General features: G+C 36.6%; 1 protein-coding gene across 1 annotated transcript in view; it reads right to left on the minus strand.

Moving 5' to 3' along the window:
• syngap1b (synaptic Ras GTPase activating protein 1b) overlaps nt 1-27,917 on the minus strand; it is a gene marked incomplete at its 3' end in the record, with an annotated part of 90,995 nt that overhangs the window by 17,608 nt on the left and 45,470 nt on the right. Inside the window, 14 exon segments of the mRNA XM_081388322.1 lie at nt 893-1,336; nt 2,023-2,598; nt 5,904-6,117; nt 8,463-8,701; nt 8,777-8,978; nt 9,867-10,103; nt 11,690-11,834; nt 11,926-12,070; nt 12,958-13,293; nt 14,426-14,665; nt 16,442-16,540; nt 17,150-17,303; nt 20,673-20,794; nt 25,987-26,357. Of these exon segments, the coding sequence (XP_081244448.1) occupies nt 893-1,336; nt 2,023-2,598; nt 5,904-6,117; nt 8,463-8,701; nt 8,777-8,978; nt 9,867-10,103; nt 11,690-11,834; nt 11,926-12,070; nt 12,958-13,293; nt 14,426-14,665; nt 16,442-16,540; nt 17,150-17,303; nt 20,673-20,794; nt 25,987-26,357 (3,524 nt within the window).

Here is a 27,917-nt window from a genome sequence, read left to right on the forward strand (position 1 = left end):
TTGAATATATTTTAAAATGTAATTTATTCTTGTGATGTCAAAGAGGAATTTCCAGCATCATTACTCCAGTCTTCAGTGTCACACGATCCTTCAGAAATCTTTCTAATATGATGATTTGCTGCTCAAGAAACATTTCTTATTATTACAATTGTTGGCAAAGTATTATTATCAATGTTGGAAATGTTGTGCTGCTGAACATTTATGTGAACATTTTTTTTAAAGGATACTTTGATGTACAGAAGGTTTTAAAAAAACCCAGCTATAAATATTTTGTAACATTATAAAAGCATTTACTGCCAACTTTGATCAATTTAATGCGTCCTTGCTGAATAAAAGTATTAATTTATTTGAACAAAAATGTTATTATTAATGCTGACTAATCTTATTATGCTTAAATCCATTTCACAGAATTCTGCAGATTTTTCTCTAAAATCTACACAAATATGTGAAAAGTTTTGTGTGTGATAAATATTATTTTTTTAATAATTTGTGAAAAGTACAATTAACAAGATATTATCTAGTAAATAACTTTAATAAACATTTAAATATTATTAAAATCTGCAAAACTGCAAAAAAAGTGAGGTATTTTATATCTTTTTTATAGTGAAATAAATATTTATTTGAAATAACCACATTTATCACTACGTTTTCCATTCAGATGGATAAATTGTGGTGTGATAAATATTGCTGATTACAAAAAAAAAAAGAGTTAAAACAATTAAAATATTGCCAAGTTGGTGGCTATTTAAAAGTTCTACACTTTTTCATGACTTTCCGTCATAAATGATTTTTAAAAAGAATTTTATAAAGATCACACACAAAAAGAAATATCTAGCTGAAGAAATACTAGACATTGATAACAGGTAGAGTAGGAGTTTTCTGATCCGAACACCTGTTTGCTCATGGTAGGCTTGAGCAGATGCTGTTGCTGGACCTGCTGGCGTTCCTTATGTGATTTCGATTGCTGTGTGGACTGTGGCGTTCCGCCCTGAGAGCCCTGGGATCCCTGGCTCTCCCTGGTGGAGCTCTGCTGATGGGGCAGGCCCGGGGGGGTGCTGTCTTTGACGGACAGCTGCTGTCGGGGCCCCTGTTGCCGGCTCCCGAAGCCAGACTCCGGGGACTGGAGCAGGTTTCCGCTCTGTGGCCTGGTCTTTGCTGCAGGGGTGGCGGCGGCGGCAGAACTCACCGAAAGCTGATGTGAGGGTTGCGATTTCATGCGCTGTGTGGGAGGAGCCATGGAGCTTTGACGGACAGGCTGAACGGTGGAAGGAGGCGTGGCTAGTGATGAATGAGATGTGCCGGTCTGCGATGCCATGCCTGCCATCTGCTGCTGCTCCTGGTCATGAGACACATGCTTAAATAAACAACCTCCATTTCTGCCACTCATTTCTAAATCAATTTACTCAGAAATTTGATGTAAACAATGGATAATATAACAATATTTGACAGATTTGATGCTTTTAGGGACAAAAGATGCTAATGGATTTGTTTTTAACGGGCGGATTGGATTCATCTCACAATGAAAGTATGAAGTCTTGTTTTGATTCCATAGACAAAAGATGCATAATTTGTTAACATTTGTAACATTTGTGGACAGCTGACTATATAGTGAATGTAAACAAAGGTCAACAAAGTGCCTTGAAGTCTTTAGTTTTCTTCTAGGAACGAACAGGCCTGGTCGAGTTAGTTAGTAGAGTGTTGAAACTCGCGGTTATGGTAAGGGACGTGGCATTTCCCAAACATGCTCAAAGTAGTTGAGCAATCACAACACAGTAGTCTAGCTGACCAATCAGAGCACACTGCACTTTTCAGAAGGAGGGGCTTCATAAAGACAGGAACTAAAAGAACGTTACTGACAGACTGGGAAGAGAGGTGCTGCAACAATGGAGAATATGTGAAAAATAATGTGTTTTTAAAACATTCAAGCATGAAAACCTATTCTAATAAACCCAAAAAACAAAATCAAGACTAAAAGGGCATAATAGGTCCTTTTTAAGATCAAAACGATGGTCAAGAAAATACCTGCATGTGCATCGAGAGCTGGCGTCCCCTGAAGTCACTCTGGTTATGGCGGGTGTAGTCGTCGCTGTAGCTGTGGGAGTGAATGATGCTCGGCTGACCCAGATGAGGGCCGGGTCTGAGGGTGGACAGGTCTTCGCTTCGGGAGAAACCACCATGGGCGAACTGCGGGATGTACGCTGGGTGAGAGGCGTCCGGCTCAGGGGCCAGCAGGAGAGGAGGAGGAGGTTGGGCTCGACTGTGCTGGTGGTGAATCTGAGGCCCGTCAGCAGCGAGGTGGAACAGAGGGTTCTGGAAGGAGAGGGGGTAGCGGAGTGCGGCGGCTTGCTGCTGTTGCTGCTGGGACAGCGAGTCGGTGGTGGCTCCCATCTGGCTCAGCTGGCTCAACCTCAGACCTCCGGACATGCTGGAACCGCCGGATCCGGCCGACATACGCCCTCCGGCGCGCAGCTGACCTCCGAGGCCTCCTCCCAAGGCCGCGAGCCCACCGTAGCTGCCGAGGCCGGCAATCGAGGCCTGGGAAGAGTTGAGCATGTCCCCCATAGACTGCAGGTTAGAGACGCTGTTCATTCTTGAGTCCTGGAGGTCCATCATAGAAATGCTTTCATTAACACCTAGAACCTACGGGCGAGAGCGCTGCAGATACCTGCCGGGCGCAGCAGTTGTGGGCGGTTTATGCATGTGGCTTGACTGCATGTGAGTGATGTTACTGAGTGAACTTGAGGGTTAAAAGGAATAAGTCACCCAAAAATGACATTTCTGTCATTATTTACTCTGTCATATGCTGTTCTTTTTTCAGTGGAATTTTTGTGCAGCTCTTTTTCATACAGTTTGTCAAATAAAATAAAATAAAAACATATTGCCTCCTGGCAATAATGTCAAGAAAAATTATATTGAATTGTTTAAATAATATATATTATATTTAAATAATAGTAATACACATTAAATATATAACACATAATAAACATAAACAAGTAACATTTGATTTTACAGGAGAATAATTCATTTAACTGAATTCAAAATGGACATTAAAAGCACCATCTTTTTATATACAGTTTATTTAAATGTTTCATTGTTACATTGTTTAATGCTTGTGTAAAAGGTTTTTCCATTTAAAAAAAAATCATGCTTAGCTTATTGATTATAGTCTATACAGAGGTAAGTTTTTTTTTTTTTGCTTAAATTTACAGAATCTTCAAAAAATTATGTTGTATAATAAATAATAATATAAAGAACAGAAGCCAAGCTGTCCTGGGGAGCGTTTCCCGTATAACGACGTATTAAGCATCGTTGGAGAAATCAACTTGCTAGTCACGACTGTTTCCCGAAACCATATGGTCGCAAAGTGGTCATTCAACCACGTTGGTTAATAATGTCACGCAGGTAATGGAGTAATAACTTCTTTAAATGAAACTGTTTGAGATTGAATTAACACTAGATGTTTTGCTATAAATTACAGACATGGCATCTGAGGACTAATTATCATTTTTCCCAGTTATTTTGCTCTATTTACAGATTTCCAAACTAAAAGATGTAAATTACATTTGTATGTATTCTAAATAAAAGACACGGGTTGTACTGAATGTCAGCTTGCTTTTGCTCAAGACAATGATTTATTACAGTTTTTCTCAGTCGCTTTGGTGCATTTCTCACATCACTATTTACATTTGCACAACAGTTAGTTCAACCTCCACAACATTTAGTCATTTGGGCACATCATAGTAGCAGTTTCTCATTCCTTCCAACAAATTGCAAATGCTTTTGGACATGCATCAATTGCTTTCATACAACTCTCTGCTGTTTTATAACTTTATCATTTGCTTATGTCATGTCAGTCAAAATTAACTATACTTGTGAATGCTGAATAGTCATTCCATATAAAACTAATAGTCCTCATTTCATTGCTTGAGTCATTACATACAAAAATGTTGAACTAGCTGTCAAAATTTGTCATTTAAAAAAAAAAAAAAAATCCTGAAAAAGTCTCCTAAATTGAACAATTTGCAATTGAGCAAGAGATGATATTCGCTGTGATGTAGATTACTGTAAATTATGTGACCAGACAGAGAGGAACGTCTGGATGTGCATGAATGATTACAGTACCATGTATGTTGTATGTTCAGTTCCAATATGTTCTGCAATATTGTGTACAGTTGTGCACAGCTCTACCCAAAGGGAGTTTATGTTTGTTGTAAATAATGGTGTATTTTTTCTTTGCACAATGCTGTGAACAAATTAGAATTGCAAAGAGCATATGCAGTAAAAATGTGAAACATACATATATTCAGTGTCTTGTACTCAGTTACCTCATAAATACAGTAATGTGTAACTTTACTGTATTTTTCAAATGGCTGTGCAAATAGTATTTAGTGCTGTATTGAGCATTTTCAGGTAGTGTCACCAAGATCTGACTTTTATCATTGGAAAACATTTACAGAGTAAACTGTCATAATGAAAACACGACTAAGCCATTTGACTATCTTGTTCATAAACGATGGTGTCAGGACTTTTTATTTTGATGACACTGACACTTTCATTGACATAAATACTTGCTTTTGAGGAATGGGCTATCCATTTTGAGCAAGTGACACACTTTTGCAGGTTATCAACTAGGTTTTGCAGTTTGTACTATTTGTTTTGAGAACTGCATTAACTGTTGTGCAAATGTAAATAGTGTTATGAGAAATGCACCAAAGCGACTGAGAAAAACTGTAAGTCCACATGTCATGAAAACTAGAAACTATGCTTCTAACCACAGTTCGAGAGCTGTTCCAACCACACAAGTTTGCGATGCTGTTTGCGAATGTTCGTTGGAACGATGTTTTCGGGAAACACAGACTTGTTAAACTATGCTGATAACGACGGAACTTGCGACCATAATTGGCTAACGATGCTTTTGGGAAATGCACCCCTGGTAATGATGTCAAGGAAAATTATATTTATTTATTAAAATATAATATTCTATACAATATAATATTTAAATGATGGTAAATAATATAATATTATATAATAATAAATAAACAATAAATAATTAACATCTGCTTTTATAAGAGAAAAATTAATTTTAACTAAATTTCTATTTATTTATATATTTATTTATAGGGAGAATGACACATGCTATATTCTGAGACTTATATTTTGAAGCAAAGTAGAGATGAAATGGATGACAAAAGTCAAATGAACTAAACATGGTATTGTGTGTCCATCTGAGGCAAACCCTGACATGACAGGTGCCATTTGTGTCATATAGATTTTTTTTTTAAATTAAATCTCTCTCTCCCTCTTTCTCTCTTTCTCTCTCTCTCTCTCTCTCTCTCTCTCTCTCTCTCTCTCTCTCTCTCTCTCTCTCTCTCTCTCTCTCTCTCTCTCTCTCTCGTATGTGTTCATAAGACCTGAAATATAGTTCACAAACTATACGATTTTAAACTATTTTTATAATATATAAATATTTTACATTCTGAAAACTTGTCACTATAAACATTGCACATGAAAGTGCAGGATACAATAATCACAAAACTTTCATTTTTGGGTGAAATATACATTTTTGTATGTCAGGACCCTGAATCCTAAATGGTGATGGAAGTTTAACGTAAAGAATCTCTTTATGTATTGACTGCACCCACATCATCTTGTAGCCCTCTTTTCCATGCTTGGGTGGTATTTGACCATGCAGTGAGCAGGTCAGTGGCGCTTCCTTCTCCGACAGGAACAAAGCGAACCCTCAGAAAAGCTGGGGAAACGTGTGCTAGGGAGTGAGCTGTTATTCAAATGAGAATTTGGACCAGAAAGCACTGACCACTGTCATGAAAGAATTCTAAATGAGAGGGGATATTATTTAATCAGAACACCCCACCCAATCAGAACCACTGTCCTTTGGGACTTACCTTTGGGTCTGGATCAGTAATATCAGAACTGCTAGTACAGTACGCTGGACTAGAGCGGGCCAACGGGGGACGGGCAACGTAGAAAACTTCTTTAGATGAGGCTCGGTGAGGATGATCGCGATCCACAAAACCCCCTATTCCAGCTCGGGATGGGGGGGCTCCGCCACTGGACATGGCAGAGGTTGGAGAGGGCAGGCGAGTGATATCGATTGAACTGGATGAGATATGAGAAAGTTGACAAGGAAAAGAGTTTCCATGCTCATTTGCTCCAGAAGCAATATTCCATAAGACATTCACTTAAGCTCAGGGTTACACTTTACTTCGATGGTCCACTTTAGACATTCTAACTTGTCAACTACATGTCATCAACTCTCATTGGGTCTCATTCATGAAACATTCGTAAATATACGCGTAAATATGTGAGTGATTTGCGCGTAAAGAGACATTCCCGAAAATTCTTCTCCTGATTCACAAATACTTCGTAAACGTCAGATTTGATAGTGAAATGTGTGTGTGGGTTAATGAATTCCAGTCAGTCGTAAATGGGACGCGCGTGCACGCTCATTCTCTCAATTACCATAAATCCCGCCCATTAAAACCGACTGACAACTATATGCATCATATTATGACACGAAACGAAGGATTTCAACGTTTTCTCAAAAGCGAATGAAGAAGAGAAATTTCTCAGATGCAGAAATTTAAGTTTTATTATCAGAAGTTCATTCAAAACGCCACATTTTATTTTCAAGCGTACATAGTGGCGTATCAGGTCCTAAAAAAAAGGGATTTTTTAATGCTTTTACCTAAATGCTTTAGGTAAAAATGCTTGGCAGCATATTATATGCAGTTAATGGAGTTTCATCTGTTAATCGAACAGTCCCGTGAAAAGAAAATGGTTCGACATGAAGCTTGACTGCAACACTTGTGACTTGCGGACTTGTAAAAAAAAAAAAAAAAAAAAAAAAAGAATAAACAGCTTGAATATAAAAAAATGTAAAAAAAAAAAAAAAAAAAAAAAAAAAATTAAAAAAAAGACTTGCGGACTTGTGTTCCGTTTGCAGATGCTATTACTGGCTCTCTTAATATAAGTAAAAAGAAAAACCGTATGTAATTACTATATATAATATTTTTTTCAAAATGCTGTGTAAATATGTACCCGATTAAGGTGAATTAAAATGCAGCCTTATTAATGAGCAAAACGTTCGGATGTTAAACGCACTATTTACGCGTGGCTGGGAGCAGGTGTAGATTTCTTTCGTACCAACTAACATTTGGAAAATACGAACATTTTAATGAATCCGAAAATTTACGCCAGAACCACTTTACACACGATTTACACAAAAATTCGTCCTGCTCGTGTTTCATGAATGAGACCCATTAAGTTTACATGTAGTTGAAATTTTGTTATAGTCAGTTGAATGTCTGGTTGGGGAGCATCACAATAAAGTGTTACCAAGCTCAGTTCCAAAACCTAGCAAGCCATATGATGTGATATTTGATTTGTAGTTGATTATTTATTTTATTAATAAATAAAATAAACTTTGATACTGTATTATTTTATTATCATTGATATACTATTATAGTTTTTGTTAATATGTTAAAGTAGATTTGATTTGTATATTTTCTGTTTTCACTTTAATTTTAGTTGAAGCTTTAGTAATTTTGTCATTTTATTAGTTTGTCTTTATAGTTTTTATTCATTTTTATGAATTAGTTCTAGTTACTTTAGAACTTCCAAGTTAAACTAAATAAAAATGAGAAATGTTGGCAACTAGCTGAAATAAAATAATTGTAAGTTTTTATATTTTATTTTATTTCAGTTAATGTTTATTTTTTTAAATAAATAAAATGTTTATTTTTTTTTTTAGTTAAAGTTAACAATTTAAGCTTTGACAGAAGCAGAAGTATGAAAAAATACATTTTTTTTAGATGACGGCAATGAAAATCCAAATGCAAAAATAGGGAAAATGAAAACTAAAAAAAAAAAAAATCTAAAATAAAATACAATACATAAATAAATATTTATTTATTTACTTGTAGGTGGCTTTGCATCCCCCCAAATGTGGTCCCGTTTTTATATATAATATTTTATATTATTTTATTATATTTTATAATATAATAAAATTACATTAAACATTTTACATTAAACATTAAACATACATTAAACATTTTATTTTAAATGTTTTTTGTACTGTTTGAAAAATATTTAATATAAAATACAATACAAGTGTGATATTATAGACAACATGTTGTTTCCTAAATTAAATAATTGTCTTTCATATAGTCCAATGCCTCGTTATTGTACCAAAACAAAAACAAAAAAAGTATATGTAAAATTTAATAAAAAAGCTTAAAAACAGAAAGCATGAATGAAACAGTAAAGAAATTAAAATCCTGTAAATGTAGCACTCATTTGCATCTCCTCTCCAGTTTGTAAACCCCTGGCACAGATGCCTAAAAATATTAGGCAGACTAACTAGGTTTTGGAAGATCCTCTCTTCTCCAAGGTGCTGCGATGTGACACAAATAACGCGTGCATATAAAGACCCCAGACGCTACCTGTTGAGGTCTCTCATCATGAGGTTCTGGAACTCGGATGAGATGGCCCTGTTGAAGCTGGGCCTGGAGAGCAGTCTATCTGTCTGTCTCTCTGGAGGCTGTCTGTCTGTCTGATGACTGGGCTGTCTCTGGAGGTGCGGGTTACGGAGGGCCATGCTGATGTCATTTAGAAGGCGGGGCAATGGTCCGAGTTTGATGATAGCGTCCTTTGGCACAAACAACAGACAGAAAACAGGAGACCAACCTGATGAACGATCACAAACGCAAGTAGACAATCACACTTATCTTCGTCTAGATTATCAAACATCATCTACCTTGCTTAGTTGTGCCATGACTTCCCACAGAAGACTGTGCAGGATCGAGAGCTCCCTTCCCAAGTCGATGTAGCCCTCAAAAGCAACTGCGTTGCTCACGGTATCGAGATTGGAGATCTCGTAGAGGAATTGTTGCATGGAGCCCCACTCCATCTCTAAAAACTCATTCATATAGCACATGTACTCCTCCTTACTGCCAAACCTGTAATACAGAGAAGAACTGGTAAGGACATGGCCTGATATGGTTAGTAGGAACATAGAATGTTGTGTCAACGATAAAGATGATAATGCTCATCATCATCATCAACATCAGTAACAGCTGCACTAATGTTATAGCTTTGATATTGCTTAATGTCTAATGATCTGGGCTGACAGCCCTAACGTCATAATGTAACCCATAATACTGGAGCACTAAAGAGATCCCCATCACTATTGTGTCCTTAACCCAAAGTTAAGATGACTGTCCCAGATCAATTATTTTAAATGCTGAAAAGGTGATTTTAAGCATCATAACATTATAAAGTACAGTGTGAAAAATGGATGTTAATTTAGAATATTTGCTAAATATTACATTATACAGTGCTATTGAAGTATTAGTGATTTTAAAGATTAATTTCAAGTGAGCTTTAGATGGCACAAAGATTATCTAAATTTTAAAAATGGGGAAAATGAGAATGCACAACTAAATATCAAATATGGATAAAAAAAATAAAAAAAATGATGATAACCAATATGGTCCCAATATGTTAAGCATTGGAACAGATAACATGAGAATACAAATATCCAGTGTGGATAAATGAATAAAATAAAATAATGCCAGTTGATAACTAATATGGTCCCATTATATCACGCATCCCATTTCAGAATGATGAAAATGAGAATGCACAATTGAATATCCGATGTGAAAAATTAAATTAAATATCGGTTGATAACCAAAATGGTCCCAATACATCATCCATCTCCAATCAGAAGGGTTTCCCTGCTGAAAAGACCAGCGTGAATGCAAGTTACAGTACTCCGAGTCAGAGCATACAGCAAAAATGATGACATGGTAATAAAGTTAAAAGACCTTAAAGAAGTGTGTACTGACTTTGAGAAGTTTGCAAGGTTCTGCACAACTTTGGCTATGAGGGTGAGTGTGCGTGAGGTCTGTTCATCGGGGTATTCCTGTGTGAGATTGAATAAGGATGGCGACATGACGGCTGGACACAGGAAGCGCAGGAAGAGGGAACCACTGATCAGTCGATCTGCAATGTCCTCTCTTCCTCTCTCAGCGCATCGCACGCGCCAGGACGCAAACACCTCTTTCAGTTCTCTTGGAAACGCACTGGGGAAAACAAACAATATATTTCCAGGATGATTAACTTAGTTGGTTTGTTATCATGCTTTCACTGTCCATTCTTTTAAAATATATTAAAATATTAAAATATATAAGCCTGGAAATTCATGATTAAGAATAATGTGCATCATCATACAATTTTCACCATGCAATCTATGAAGATCTGCTATCATAACTATCATTAAAAAGTTGTTTTGCCACTTAAACTGTTTTAAAGAGTCACAGTTGTAAAAAATAACACCAATTTTACTGCCCTGTGGTGTGGTGTACATTATTAAATATAATCAATTTTAAAATTTACCCATTTAAAAAATTTACTGTCACTGTGCATAAGAAGAATTTCACTTTCCATAGAAAAAAAGCAGTAAGGGGCCATTCACACAGTATGTGTTCTTGCATCTGTCCCAGCTGTTTTTTTTTTCCTCTATGTAAACGTGCTATATTGATGTATTTGATTGCTGTTCTTTAAAGGTATAGTTCACCCAAAAAGAAAATCAAGTCATCATTTACTCACCCTGGTGTTGTTCTAATGCCAAATGCCCTTGTTTCTTTTTTGGACCACAAAAGGAGTAATTTAAAAAAAAATGTCACGCTCGTCCATATAATGGCAGTGAATATCGACCAGCATCAAGGTTTTTTTTTTTTTAAAGCAAAAGTATCACAGAAATGTTCTGGGTGTATACAATAGGGTTTGGTAAAAAACAACGAACATCTTGACCTTGGCTGTTGGTCTTCTGTGCACAGCCGTGAGACTCTATTAGCGCCGCAGTTCAAATTCTGGCATCATCAAAAAGGTGTAAACTGAATTTGATCTTTTAATATCTCTGTTTTAGTACATTATTACGGCACTTTAAGGGTGGGTTGCACCAATAAGTCAGTTCATCTCCGTCAGTTCACCCTCTGCCTATGCTGCTTGATCAGCTCTTTAATTCTAACAGTCTTTCTACGTAGCAGTTTATAAACACAGTTGACATTTTACAAGTTTATTTCTTTTATTGGCAAGAGCTATTGTCAGAGTGAGAGTTTCTAGTGGTCTATAAAAGAGGAAATGGAATATTAACATTGTTGCTGTTAAATTGGCAAATACATCATGAGGGAGAATTTTTTTATCGTAGATTGATTGTTTTAATCACAGGTTAGAACTGTAATCCCTGATTTGTTCATCTACATTTAAAATTAAGTGGTGCAACACAACTCGATTTAAAATAAAACCCAGATCAACAAATCCTTGATTAGCGTTAAACTTTGCTTAATTTAATCCTTATTGGTGCAACCCACCCTAAGTGTTTTTCACATTAAGCGTTTTCAGTAATTGAAATACTTCAGCAGGAGCTGTATATGGATCACAAGTGCTTGTTCACATATTTTTGTTTTTGAGATGGGTATGATTAGAAGGCAATGATGATGGACAGAAGCCAATGGGTCAATTTGGCCAGGATGCCGGTGAGTAAAGGATGACTTGATTTTCATTTTAGGGTGAATTAATCCTTTAAGACGGCGTGTCCATTTAAAACAGCTCAAGACTGTGTGAACGGCCCATAAGAGGACTGTCCTATGTCGGCTTTGTAACTAACCAATGAGAGTTGACGATTTTACAGAGTGCAAGCTCACAGCACATCCGGAGGTTGGCTTGATGTTCGGGCAGTACAGAAGGTGGAGTTCTCATTGGGTCGACTTCACAGTTCTCTTCTGACTCATACAGCGCTCGGATAAAATCACCTTAATTCAAATGAAACCCTTAATGTGTGAGCGTACAGCAACAGAAACAACGACAACTCTCAAACAATCTCAGAATTTGAGGAACTCTCACCTAAAACGTCTTTGAGGTACTTATGTCCAATGAGTTTGAGGTACTCTTCTATGGCTTTGGTGGCCAGGGTGTTCTCTCTGAAGATAAGGTGCTCTCGGTCGATAAATCGGTCCACCTCACACATTGCCATGTCTGAAAGAAAATCCTTGTGCAGAGCAAAAGAAGATACGTCTGTAATCACTTTACAATTGCTTGCATGTAAAAAATTAAGATAAAACCAAATAAGTGACTGATTTGGAGTGCCCTAGATAGGCAGCAACTCTGTATGTCAGTGTTGCTATTGTTAACTAAAGCTAGTAAAAACTGTTTGCGGTAATTTAAATAAAGCTAAAATAAAATGAATGAAAAGATGAAAAGCTTTTAATTCAAATTAGAAAAGTTGCCTTGGCAATTAACTGATGTTAAAAAGTTTAAGTACTAAAATTACTAAAAATAAACTATGTAAATTAAAGCTATATATTTAAAAAAAAGACTAATAAAATGACAAAAGCACATACAATTATTAAAACAAACTAAATTTAAAATGACAAGAGAATATATTAAGTTTATTTAAAATATGAATAAATACTATAATAGTATATAAATACTAGTAAAATAATACTGTGCGCCACATTTGTTTGATGTTAGGATGTTGCAAATTTAATGTAACATCTCCAAAAATGTATAAATTACACAAGATACAGAAATATAAGGCAAAATATTTCATTTTTAATTAGATTAAACTATTTTTTCAATCATTTCAGTATTAAATTAAATATTAGCAGGTGCTGGATTTAAACATGGTAAATGAGTCAAATGGAGCTGAAAGCATTTGATTGGTATCTGAAAATAAATTTTCAAAAGTATATTTATAATCAACTGTAACTGAGCTTGTCACAACAAAGTATATATGCTATTGTAACTTAAAATCTTACCTAGACAAGCTTTTGCGTCAGGAGCATGCATCCAATGCCTCAAAATCCTGTCTAGGTAGGCAGCTCAACAAGATTTTGAACATTCTTACAAACACACATTATTGAAACAAAGTCCTACCTTGGCCTTCCCTGTGCTCTGCAGGATGTGCACCAGAGCACAGGCCACTTCCTCTTTGCTCTTGACGCTCAGCAGTGGCTCCAGAACCGCGCACAGCGTTCTGTAGTTGTTGGTGACATACTCTGCGAACTCTTTGTACAGCTCCATTGGCAGGATGCTCATGGTCTGAAAGCGTGACTTGAGCCGCAGAGAGGCGTTGATGATTTTGCCCCCTCCCACACCGCCACCCTTGGCCAGGACGCTAGGCTGAATGACGGGGTACCATTGCTCCACAAACTGACGGCCAGTGATGCTGGAAATGGGGATGCTGACCAAGCCCAGGTATGTGCTCTTTTCCTGTTATAGACAAAAAATGATGATGATCAGTCACTTTAAAATAGCAGGATGTACCCCTTCTTAGCTAATGAAAGGCTAGCATCATCAAGCTACAAAAAAAAAAAAAAAAAAAAAAAAAAAAATAGCACCAATGTTAGAAACCTTAGAATTGCTTGTCAAGTGCAGTTTTGTATTTTTTTTATATAGTTTTGTATTTCCAGGATCTTTATTTAAATAGCCAATTACCATGAAGCTATTATTTGCTGCTTGCTATTTGCATATTGTAAATGCATATATCTGGGAATTTGTTTTGTAGAGTCTAGTGGATTCAATATAATTGGATTACATAACTATATTAACTATATATTTTAATATGTTTTGATAATATTAAATGTACATTTTATTATATTATTTAACAAATCTGTTTGTGGATATCTAGTTTAAATGCTACCAAGCACTAGCCTGGGTTTCCTCATGCTGCCTTGCGCACAGCGCGATTTTATTCACGCTGCTAGGCAGCCTGGACACCATGGACTAGATTTTCCCGTCGGGAACCAATCACAGAACGGGGAGGGAGCAGCAAGACGATGACGACGTCTATGCGACACACCGAAGCAGTTTGTTTATATCTATGGATCCAACATGGCATCAGACGCGAAGTTACCTTTCGATGCAGCCTTAGATATTGTTCTAAGTAGTTTAGAACGCAAGTTTATTTCGTCTTCTTCCTCGTCGAATTTCTGTCGCTCTACATACGTCATCTGGTATAATTGAAACGATTGGCTATGAGCTACGTACAGGCGCATTTGATAGACATTTGTAGCGCCCAATAAACGGCTCTGGGCATTCGTAAACCACGCCTCAAATACGAGAAAATGAACATGTGGTTCCCAGACCACGTCTCAATGAGAAGAGGTCTGACGTTAGCCAGGCTAACCAAGCACCTCAAAAAAACAACAACAACAACAACAACAAAAAAAACCTTCGAATATCTTTCATATATTTGATGTCACTAAATAAAATAAAAATATTTGTATGCTAGTGTGCCATTACAAATACACTAGCCTAGACGTCTTATGTATGAACAAAAAGCCACAATAAGTATTCATTTGGAGTTGAGTGTCTAGCAGAAGAGCATGAGGTAGTCTTTTACCTTGCGTCTTTTTTTATCAGTCTCTTTGTAAAGATGAAGGCGGAGGCTGCGGACAGCTGGCAGGTTGTTGAACTCAAAGTGCTCACCCCAGAACACAGTGTCGGTTCGGGGTTTGCTGGTGGTGCGGGCGTAAAGCATGTCATCCAAGCACAGTTCACAATAATAGCGCTTTTTGGGTGGGAGTTCACGGGCCTCGATGATCCACAGCTTCAGAACATTGTCGACGCGTCGACTGTTGTCCTGAGTGTGGGAAACAGAATCATATTTGCATCATATATAAACTATAGGTGATGGTGAGAGGGTTTGCAGAACTTTAAATGTGCTGTTAAGCATGCGGACAGACAGGAGAGATTGCAAGTTTGAGGGTGGCAGTGCTTTAGAAAGGATAATGATTTGAATTACTGTTAGTCTAACACCTACTGCATGTCTAAAAGTGCTGGAGTGGTCATAGACAATGATGTTTCAGAGAAAGATGAGTCATTCAGACTCATCAAAATGGCCCTGGAACATTCGTTTTCTACTGGCATTTATAGTAATATACCCTTAAAAACAGATTTCATAAGCTCCAGCCATTTTATTAAAAGATACAGTGATGTTAATATGCTACAGTGATGGTCTCTCAGGGGGTATGGTATATATATTCATACCATGCTACTGAATGCAAAAAGCAACCAATCACAGTTCATTCTGTTTTTACATGCTGTTCATAAGCGGGTAAATCTGTAATCCATGACATTAGACATATTGATTATGTGGAAATGCATCAAAATAATGTCAATTCAGTGTACCAAAAATACAGTGGAAAAAATATGTGATCTGAATTTCTGCACATCCTGAAATAACATACATTTATTATTAATATATTTATTAAATTATCTGAATTTCTGTATATCCTAAAATAAATGGCAATTATTATTCATTCTTATAATTATTATTATTATCATTAGTATAAATTAACTTTACATTTTATTTTAATAATAAAGTTGTTATTAATATATTTATTTTTTATTTATAGATTTACATATTTATAATATTAAACATTATTATTATTATTATTATATACATTAATATTATAACATAATATGTATTAATAAAGTGACAGTTCTGATATCTACTTTACTTGCAACTAAGTGTCTTAAAACTGAATATCTTTCAAGGTATTTGCGAACATATGGTGATGATTTCACACATTCACACAAAGCACATTGTACCTTGTAAAGGTGGACTGGTAAAAACTGTGCAACCCAAATCCCAGAAGTTACATAACAATTCTGATTAGAGCTTTCCCGTTTTGACGGTCAGTGAACAGACTGTGACTCCATCTGTGACTATGTCAAAGAAACTATGGTAAACGTTTAAAAAAAGCTAAAAAAAACATGGCATTCCCATGGTGCCATATGTTCAAATCGTGTTTTTTGCCAGTGAGTGCTTCAATGGTTTGCTATGAACTACTCAGATTTTTCCATAACTTCGGAAACTTCTTAAACTAATCAGCTAATAATCCAAACTAATGAACACCCTTGGTCTGTCCTCATTTATTGTAATATTGACAACGCATCTGTTGCAAGACTGAGCAAGCTGATCATTTTCTGGACGCCTGTGTCATGTTCTCCACGATTCAGTCCAAACTCCCGCTGCCTGAACATCTGGACGAGTCAATCCACACTGCTCGTTCCACCGAGACACTTTTTAAAGCCTATCCATTCAAAACCCAAACAACAGACACAGCCAACATGAGAGATAATAGATGTCTGAAGAAGGAACACTCAGTATTCTGCATCGGCCTTTGGGATACATCTTAGCATACCAGATTAAAAAAGGAGTTTGTTTCATTATGTGGCAGAACAGCACATGGAAGTTCATTTGAGAATCCCACAAACACCAGTAGAGGGTAAAATGAGTGCAAAGATGAAAATGACAGAAGAGGTTGTTGCTGAAGTAGATTGGTGCAGAGTCATGGAAGAAGAGGAGAGAGAAATACAGCGTTCCTCTTTGCTTTTTCTTCTTTACACTCACTTTGTTTGGTTTGACAGCTCTCTGTAGATTCTCTATCCATTTGTCTCTCTCCGCAGCCGACCGACAGGCAAAACACTTTGTTCCTGAAGCAGTTGTCACCTAAGGAAAGGAATAATGAGTTTCACTATTTCAACCATCAGTGTAATTAGGAGAAAAAGCAACACAATTCCACAGGGCACTGGAGCTAATACAGTCATGCATTAAATGCTTCAAAGTGAAATGTGTGATTTCTATGCCACTAGTGGCACCAAGGGGAAATGCAAAAAATCAGATAGACATGGTTATGTCTTGTGTCCCATTTGGAACTGAATTGAGTGCCTTTTAAATTCTATTTCAATCCCTGAATTTAAAATGAATTTGAATTCAGGTATGCAGAATTGTTAGTTGGAAAAATTTGACGATATAACGATAGATAGACAGATCTACAGATGGACGGATGGATGGATGGATGGATGGATTGATAGATAGTCACTGACGGTTGAGGGAGCAACACGTGGTTTTAAGAAATGTGAACACTAAGTGTGTGAACATTTGAACAGGAAAATGTGCATAAATTCGGTTATTATTTTAAATATGTACAGTTAAAATAGCTCCATCAGATCTGTATTAAATAAAAAAATAAAATTAACTTTTTTAATAAACATCTCATTGATTTTCTAAGGAGCATGCAAGTTATGAGTCTGAAGTGTATAGTTTGCTATAGATCACCTCAAAACAGTACTCCTGTCCCAGTATACTGGAGTGAACAGGCTTGATGATCGCATCTTCATCAAGTGTCAAATCCAAGGCCTCGGCTGCGCTGCTGGGAGACAGCAAAGACTCATGGGAGTGTGATTCTTTGAAGCTCTGCATCAGACGAGTCCTGTGAGGGAGCAATAACAGCATGTCTGAGAGAGAAAAGGCTCACAGGTTGCGCTTACATCACACGCCTACATGATGAGGTCAGTATTGCATTTGACATTACAGAAGTCGGGTTTCTTTGCAAGTCCTTTTTTTGTGGTTTATGGACAACGACATCAGCCTCTATCATCAACCCTGAGATAAATCATGAGTGTTTGAGCACTTGGGGAGAATTTACTAAGAAGAATGAATAGTGTTGAACGGAATTTGCACATCATGATTTGCGATGTTGAAAATACTGAAAGCGGACTCAATTACACTGCGTATCCATATACATTTTTTTTTTACTTTGATAGATAAAAAATTTACACAATCATCACTTTTCAATAAAATTCTGTTTCCACCTGCTTTCCTTAGTTTAACTTTCAAAGTTCAAAGTTCTAAAATCATCTAAAATTAGCCTAATTTCCCAAAATTAAAGAAAAGAAAAATCTTAAATTCTCAAGGTGGATTTCATTTCATTGCATTTTGCACTTGGTTAAACTGGATTGTAGGTAATTAGCAAATAGCATGAGAAAACGTTTAGTGTATCGTTTTGTGAATTTGCCCCTTAATATGATCTTAAAAGTAAGAGAAGGTTTACTTTCATACACATTTCTAATCAGTTCTAATCAGCACAAATATGAGCACATTTACTCTGCATAAAAAAAATTATTTAATAATAAAATTAAATTATCCTGTTTATAAATATACTGATTCATGAATAAAAATAAAAAAGGTAATTGCGACTTTTTATCTCACAATTCTGACTTTTTTCTCGCAATTGCTAGTCATATAAACTTGCAATTCGAAAAAAAAAAAAAATCCCGCCTTTTTTCCTTAAAAAAGACTTTATACCTCGCAGAGTAAAAACAAGCTTCCATAGGCTTGTGGGTAATTAGCGAATAGGAGGAAAGTTTTTGCCCTGAAATAACATGAGCGAACGTGTCGTTAAGTGTATAGTTTCATGAATTCGAGAATTCTTAAAAGTGAAAAAGTCTTTACTTGCATACGTTTCTAATCAGTCTCAGCACAAATGCGAGTACATTTACACTGCATAACAACATACACCTTTACCCCACTGTACCTGCAAACCCCCACACACACTCACTTCGCAGTTTAGAGCCACAAACCCTTAAAAGAGCTGAAGAGAAGATTGACAAGCTTATCGAGAAGTACAATTATATAAATATCAAGAGAAAAAGTGTGATAAATTGTTAGATCCCTACTAGTGATGTATCGCTTCCCCTGCGTCTTCGGAGAATCACTGTATATGTATACATACAGCCTCACAGCGTTAAGTGCATACAGTGTGGGAGAGAGAGAGAGAGACAGAGCGAAAGAGATGGAAGGTATAAAAATAGACCCAAAGGAGTGAGTCAGAATGAAAGAAATGATAGAGCGAGTGGAGGAGGGAGATAGAGAGAGAGAGATGGAGACAGTGAAAGTAGTGAGACAGTGAGAGACTTCTCAGAGGAAATCAAAATGTTACATAAACCATGGGAACTGAAAGGAATAAGACAAAGACAGACAGACCGAATGAAGGACAGAGATCCAGCAGTAACAAGAGGACAACAGGACAGAGATGAAAAAACGACATTTCTGTCATCATTTACTCGTTGGAGATGTTAAGCGGAATGTCCAAGCAGCTTTTGTCCATACAACGAAGGCATATAGTGGCCGAGGGGCTGTCGAGCTTCAAAATAATATTAAATCACCATAAAAGTATTGTAAATGTAGTCATGATGCTTCACCCTCTGTATATCATGTTTAGAGACTTGTAGCTCTCGATTCTCGCCGGGTTTGATGTCACGACTGGTGTCAGACATCTAACAGTGACGGACAAGAAGAAACAGCCCAGGAACAGGAATATTACGATTTTTACTGTATTTTTGCCTTCTAATATAATTTTTTATTATTATATTGGAATGAAATCTCAAACAGGGTGCATTTGATTTATGTTTGAACTTAAAATGTAATGTACATTTAATTTTTTTCACATAACATCCATCTTCCATTAGGTTTGGCTTTTGAGCAGGTGAGGAGACTAATGTGCGGGAAGCTAGATGAAAAAAAAGGGATTATTCTTCTCGGAAAGCAATGTACTTAGTAACTGAGACGAACAAAGACTTACATTTCAATCTGTTCGTTGCACAAAGCTATCATACAAGCCACTTTTAAGGAGCTTTTATTGAGCCTGACAAGATCATTTATTTGGATTGCATGGAAAAGAACTACTTGGACATTTCCAAAGACCCTCATTTTGGGTTTTGGAACGAAAAACGTTCCAACGTGAGGGTGAGGAAATTATGACAGAATTTGGACAAAGTATGTCATTCACAAACTACACAAACAAGCTTTTGGGACACAGTCAGTCAAATCCAAAAGATAAGTGAGGTTTGTACACAAAATTCCAGTGCATTTTTGCTGGCATATTAGATTTGTGGATTTAAATCATCCTGACAACCAGTTACAATTACACAATTACATCCCGAAATTAAAGGGAGCAGAAGAAACGATGCCTTTCCATTCACAGCACTGAAATGCCGCACCGCACACTGTCACTCCAGCTGTTAGACTCCATTTGTGCGTCACACGACAATCCAGCTCACAACGATTCCAGTTAAGGGCTGAATCAAACGATTATATGAAAGCGGAGTTGTCTGTTTGAATTACTCAAAACGGCAGCACGGCCTTCATTTCAAAGATACAGCACAGCGGAAAACTTCCTCTTTGAAATAGAAACGTCACTGGAGCACTTCCCTGTCCAAACTGAGCAAGAACTTCAAAAACCACGACCTGCCTTTTTCTCAAAGAACACAGGCTGACCGTGGTTGAGCTTAGAGCTTGGAGCATGAATAAATGAATGAAAAAACCATTAAAAGAGCACCTCAGCACCTGTCTGGATGCTTGAAGAAGAAGAATAAGGAACCAGAGGACGTTGCAGATATTAAGAGATATTAAACCGCAGTGCAAACCGGCGTTTAATGGAGCAGTTCATCCAAAAATGATGATTCGCTGACCTCTATTTTATAACGATTTTATATTATTTTCATTCTTTCCTGAAACACAAAACGACTCATGCACTATAAACGAATTCCTTAAATTTCAGGTCAGGAATTATAGTGCACTGGTCATTTGATTGTTTTTTATGATGCTTTAATGGTGCATTTTTGGAGTTTAACAGTATAATTCACCACCAAACCATTGGAAAAGTGTTGTTGTTTTACAGAAAAAAAGAAAAGAATACAGGGTGTCATTTTTGAGTGAACTATCCCACTATGACTGTACAATACTCATGACACAGCACTGTTTCAGCATGCGTTTATGGGAGGAAGAGTTTGGACGGTACCGGTCCTGGTCGGCGCTGCGGAAACGAGGGAGGATCATGTGGCGGAAGCTGCTGGTTCGGTCCAGTTTGGGCTGACTCTTGGCCCGTTTAATGGACCCCTTCAGTCTTCTACTGAGGAAACTCTGAGAAAAAGAAACAGACTCAGAATTAATATGCATGACAACAGACAACAAATTGATCATTTGGATTGCATAGTCTGACACTAGAAAACTTAATAATAGGCAATGTTTGCTCACATGATTTGTAAGGGCATGCATTTTATTAAACCTTTATGAAGGCTATAAAAAAAAAACATCTAACCATATAAGACACACAGTGTGCAGGCATTTATACTTTACATGTAAAATATTTTAACACTGAAAAAATATATGTATAATAATTTTTTTTATTACAATTATTATATATGATTTTATTATTTTATTTATTATATGTAATATTTTATTAAAACATCTAATTGGAGTAAAGTAAAAAATGTTGCATATATCTTAAAAAAATAAAAAATATATATATATATATATATATTGATATATATATATATATATAGACAAAATAATTATTTATTATTTTTATTATTAATAATATAAAATATTATAACATTGAGCAGATGTAAAACAAAATTATATATATTTTACAAAAAAATTACTCTTATATTAAATATACAACATTTTTGTCATTTTAATATAATAATACATTTTATTATTATATTAAAATGACAAAAATGTTGTTGTTTATATATAAACATTAAACATTTTTTTTAATAATATAAATGATTATAACATTAATTAGATGAGCAGATGTAAAATTGTGGTGCAACTGACTGAAATGATATTCCCTTGCTCGTGGCAAAACACTCTGGCACTGTTGCACTATCCACAGTCAACCAATAGTGGGAAGTATTGCTTCATAAATATTTCCCGACGCCTACAGTAAGAACAGACCGGCAACAGCAGGCAACAGAGGTTCACGCCACAACAGAGTAAAATCATGTCAAATCTCACTGTGTACGTAATTCGTTCATAAGACGTGCAATCTTAGATACAACCTGAAAACACAACTCATCAACAGAAGAATGTTTAGACACAGCAGATGAAGCTGTGAAAGCTCATTTGCTCAGTGATAATTACAGTCTAAGGCAGCAGTGTATTGATATTCCTCAGACATTCTGTTTAGTGGTTTATTATGCACTACAAACCCTTAGTATTAAACTTATGCAATTAATTCAGCCCAAACTGCTCAACCAACTAAAACTTTTATTCGACATTTGTTTCATGTGCTATCTACTTCTTAGTTTTTGTAAAGTTTATACTTACAAAGAAAGCTCAAATTACATTTTGAAAACCTTCCATTTAGATAGTGGCATTTCATTTACACAGATCCAAAGCCTAAAACCTGTATACCTGAAACTTTGCTGCCTCGCAACCAGTAAACAACCATATTACAACTAGGGTTAGAAATTAACTTTTTTTTAATTAAAGGTGAAAAAAAATGTTTAATTAAAAATGAAAGCCATTTCTGAGAAACCCTGTTGATATTTGAAATCAACCCAAAATAGCTCTGCCACCAAAATAATAAACACACAATGCAAGAGTGGATGTCTCTATAGCTAAAGCGAAGAAGAAGAAAAAATACTTGTAAAAATACAGTGAAGATGACGAACAAATGACAAGAACAAAAAAATGAACACACAGTACACAAGAGTATATACAAGCAAGAGTCTCTCGTTAGTCGCCAGCAGCACACCAGCTCCAGACAAACAATGACACTCAAAATTGCCCTGTTACTATAGCTAACCTTACAGCAACAGCATATCTTGGTTCTGTGAAACAGCAAAAGCAATGTAACTCACGTATGGAGCAGAAACAACGCAACCTTGGCATCCATTTTCAGGCCTTCCCTCTTAGGTCTTTGATCTTGCCTGATCAAAACCCTTCTTCTTCCAGTGATATTCCTCTGACCTTTTCTCTTTTGTAATGTCTCTCAGGCATCTCTCTTTCTACACTCTTTCTTTAAATCTCCCTCTTGCTCACTCTCTCTCCTCCCCCATGATCACATCATGAGTGGACACACCCCCTACTGCTGATTGGCTCACTCTCTCTCCTCCCCATGATCACATCATGAGTGGACACACCCCCTACTGCTGATTGGCTCACTCTCTCTCCTCCCCCATCATGGGTGGATACAATCCCTACTGCTGATTGGCTCACTTTCTCTCCTCCCCCATCATGAGAGGATACACTCACTACTGCTGATTGGCTCACTTTATCTTCTTCCCCATCATGAGTGGATACACTCACTACTGCTGATTGGCTCACTTTATCTCCTCCCCCATCATGAGCGGATACACTCACTACTGCTGATTGGCTACAAGTGTGTTGTAGAGATCGGACCGATCCACTTTCAACAGCATTTTTCAGAAATTGCTTACTGTACCTTTAACAGACAATACTTAAAACTGATTTGTAGGTGCTTTTCTATAGATTACTTCTTTTTTTCGAGCCATACAAAAACACAGTGGGCCATTAATTATATCAAATACTCTATCAATTATGGAACAAGGAGCATTTACGGCCCCTATATTTTAATTATCTGGGGTATTTTTTGGTCACTTTCAATGAAACCCCCTTTCCACTATCTCTTCGCATTTTGTCCCCCTAGTGGCAGGCGGACAGAACTTTCAGAAGCAGCAGTGACCCTCCACTTTTTCACCATGGTATAATGAATGAATAATGAATGTATACACAAAACAAATCACCGTCAGTATATCTGAAAGATAAGCATAGTGCATTTTCTAGAACTCATCAATGTAAATAATTGTGTAATAATTCTAAAATGATTATTTCGGACATAATTATTCAAAACTGCCCATTTTAGAGAAATTGTGTATAAAGAAAAGTAAATATTGGCAATTTTCACACTCTTTTTCATAGTTTTGATTAGAAAACATCACATTCAGTCTGGCAGTCATGTACGGTCTAGCCGCAAAAGCGGATTCAAATCAGATCCGAAAATTCCGCATTCGAAAAATGATCAGAATGCCACAGAGCTCCAATATACTGGAAATGAATGACTTCTGTGGCCAGTTGCATAAACTGTTAAGACTAGTCTTACAAGTTAGTCATCCAATTTTATTCTTTAAAACTGTTAATAACTTTTTAAAGTCAGTAACATAAAAACGTAGATTGGTCTAATTTGACACCGAACAGTAAGACTGATTACCCCTAACTAACTTCTAGTTGATCATACTAGTTCTTAACATATTGGCTATGTTTATGCAACTGGCCCCTGGTCTGACGTTTGTTAGAAGCCGACAAGAACATTCCCCTCATTGCAATGCATTAACAACCACTCAGAACAGATTAACTCAGATTTACTAAACTAACTAAACCAGTAAATTGACGCAAACCTTAGTAATAATAATAATAATTCATTACATTTAACACACCAGCTTATTGGTGGAGAGGAGACAGAGTGATGAAGCCAATCAGTATATATGAGGATGATTAGAAGGCAATGATGATGGACAGAAGCCAATGGGCAAATTTGGCCAGGATGGCGAGATTCTTTTTCGAAGGACATCCTGGGATTTTTTATGACCAGAGAGTCAGGACCTCGGTTTAATGTCTCATCCGAAGGACGGTGCTTTTTGAGAGTATAGTGTCCCCATCATTATACTGGGGCGGTAGGACCCACACAGACCTCACTAACACCTCTTCCAACAGATACCTATTTTTCCCAGGAGGTCTCCCATCCAGGTACTGACCAGGCTCAGCCCAACAAAATCACCTTACATGAATCATTCAAATAATCTCGTCCCATAAATTTTGCGCCTGAAAGGAAACTCTTACAAAATGCATATGCAACACGGTCAGCCGCCTAAAGAATTACTGTGTCCACTGTCCACGCCTTTTCAGCGCTAATTTTTCACTGTGTGTATTTAATCAATAATGACAGTAGTTTTTTTAACGCCAAAAGAGGGTTTGCACTGGCGTAAGCTGTTAGTAAATCTAGTTCTTAGTACAATAAAACTAGGGTAACTTAGTTTGCCACCAGAATCATCAAAACCAAATGAGATCCCATAAAAATGTGTTATGCTTGTACAGTAGCAATGGCATTTTTGGTAGATTTGGCAAAATCTGCAGTTGCAATGGTACATTTTCATTTCATTAAACCGGGATACTAAACAAAAGTCGTCTTGCTCACACTCTTAAGAATGAATTGGCATTGATGGTTCCATGAAGGACTTTTAACATCCATGGAACATTTCCATTGCGCAAAAGGTTCTTTATAGTAATAGTTCTTTAGATTTTTAAAATGAAGAACTGTTCACTGTAAGATTATTTGGGGAACCAAAAATGTTTTTTCTATGGCATCGCTGCAAAAAAAACCCTTTTGGAACCTTTATTTTTAACCCTCAGTGCTCCACATTTAGTGGACACACTCATACTCCTCCCAGTCAAAAATGGCCGAACACCTCAAATGTAACTTTTTTTCCAGGTAAAATAAATGTGATATATTTCTGTTCAACAATAAGTCAATAAGTGAAGGAATTGTATGGTACTAAGTGATATTTATGCAATAATTAGGACCATTTAACCTTTTCAAATCATGGTCTTATTTTTTTTTTCACATACAGTAGCAAGTGCCACAAAACAAGTGCTCACAAAGAGTCATAGTATTCCAATGAAGTAAAACATTGAAATCATAATTTTTTTTCTTTTTTTTTCTGTACCACTGCAACTACAGATTCTGTCACAATACAATACAATATTGTTACTCTTTGCGAGAAAGTAGTGAAAAGGTAGGGTTGACCTTCTGGTGTTCTTCGGTCACTTTTGACAAAAAATAAATTTACACTTAATCTGAATGGTATGACACTTGGTGACTTTTGTGGCATTTGCTTTGTGAACACAAAAACAATCAAGGAAAAGTGACCGAAGAGCACCAGAGGGACAAAAATGTCAACACTACTTTGTCGCAAAGAATAACAATGTAGTTTCCGTGGTACATTTATTTATTTTTTCAATTATAAGTATTTGCCATGTTGCTCAAATCCCTGCGCATTTCAATTGAACCAGGACACTAAACATAAGTCATCACTTTCAGCCTATTATTAAACAGACAAATTCATTTAATAGCAAAGAAGTTGTTAGTTATATCTGATGAACTCAGACATAATGACTCAATCATTGGCTAAAGAACAGATAAACATGATTGCTTCCTGCGTGACTAACTGTTTGTCTAACACTTCCAAACCGGCCGCTCGAACCCACAGCAGAAGCTGTGTCGGAGACAGCTCAGCTGTTAGATAACGTACCTCAAGAGAGGGTTGTGTCGCCAAACTGGGTCCAGTCCCTGGATTAGAACCCACAACCTTCCACTCACCAGCAGCCCAGTGAGAGAGCGGGACTGAGGGAGGGAGAGTCAGAGAGACGGTCGGGGAGAGAGGGAGGGAATGAGGGAGCGGAGGGGTGCTCACTCTCTTGTGTGAGAGAGACGGGGAGAGGGAGGGCGACAGGGGCAGAGGGGCGAATGGGAGCGAGAGGGATAAGGAGGGAGAGAGGGATCTGGGACGGAACGGTGGGGTACTCACGGATTGTCGGAAGGGTTGTGGGGGGGCAGTGGGTGGGATCTCCATGCTTGGCTGCTTCCCGGTGGCGATGCTCTTCCGCCGAAGCCGAGCGTTTTCTGAAAGAGAGAGCGATAAAAAGTGTCAGAACAAACCTAACTTTTTTTTTTCTGTGAAATAAATGTAATATATTTTTGTTCAATAATATTTTTTGTTTAATACTATGTATTTTGAGGGAATTTGATGGTACTACTAAGTAATATTTATGCAATAATTATGACCATTTAACCTATGACAATAATTAAGCTAATGTAACAAAAGGCTGGGATACACTACATGACTTTTGCACAGATTTTTGTCCCGATTTGCAGTCTGAAAGTATCATATGTTAAGCTAGGTTTATACTCGCCGCGTCCGCATGAGCGCGAAGGTGCGCGCGGCAAAATGTCACAAGTAATAATATCAGGGTTTACTGGATTTTACACGATTCTTTTTGTAGTGTGGTATTGGTGGTGATGTACTAAAATAAACATCGTCACATGTGTATAGCTTTCTTCTTCTCACCGCTGATTCCTGATGGTTTAGAGGACAATTACTCGAGTCGCCCCTTGTCGCTTCACAGAATAGTACAACGGCGAGCGCGTCGTGTATAAACGCCTCACCCGTTTGGGGAGGTGTGCGCGCATTCAGCGGAGACTCGCGCTGCGGAGCCAGGCGAAAGTATAAACAAGGCTTCAGTTGCCAAAAGTCTGCAGGATACAGCAGTCGGAGCTGACAGATTTCCCAGAAAATCGCATAGATTATGAAGGGCACAGACTCAGATTTTTAAGTTTCAGACTATGATTCCATCCAGTCGTCAAATATGTTTGATATTTTGAGCCGATTTTAGAATACATATTGTTTTGATTTGTCACGTGTCTCCTAGCAAAGTGGCACACGTTTCTGCGCGAGTATGTTGCTTAGTCTTTTAGTGTATGATGCCCAGTTTTTCTCTGCAACCATTTACCAAAAAAAAAAAAACGTAAAAGAGCTGAAATTTAAATTGAATTTTTCACTTGCCAACTGCCTGTAATAAAAAAAAGTTTAATTTGAAATACTAACAACTAAAACTAAAATAAAAATAATTATAAATAGAAATATAAAATATTTTATATATTAAAAAATCAATCACCTAATAATGAAAATTCATTAATTTTACTGAATATAAATAAATAATTATTTAAATATAAATAAACTATTGTTTTTTCCCAAAAAATAAAAGAAAGAAAAGAAATCTAAATCAAGCTAAAAGAAATCATATTTTTGTCAAACATTTTTCAAAAGTTGTTTTATTTTATATAAGGATGTTAATCATGTTGACAGTATTTTCTTTATACTTTCAGGTGTAGATTCAGTAAATCATGTTAAATATATATAAATATATAAATATACCTGTGAACACCTTTTTTTTTTTACAAATGCATTGGTAATCGAAGATGCTCTATCTATGTGCCAGTAGGTATCAGTATAAAATCTAAGACCACCTTCACATCACCAGTGAAACCAGCTATTCTTTATTTGAAAAAAATAAAATAAAAAAATTGCCAAACGCAAGTGAAATTGGCTGTTACTTGCCAGTTTGCAACCTAATGCACATTAGATCCCAATTTAGTCAGTGACATCTGTCTTGAATTCGCACA

The sequence above is a fragment of the Scardinius erythrophthalmus genome (assembly GCF_964197995.2).
Source record: "Scardinius erythrophthalmus genome assembly, chromosome: 16".
Lineage (NCBI taxonomy): Eukaryota > Metazoa > Chordata > Actinopteri > Cypriniformes > Leuciscidae > Scardinius > Scardinius erythrophthalmus.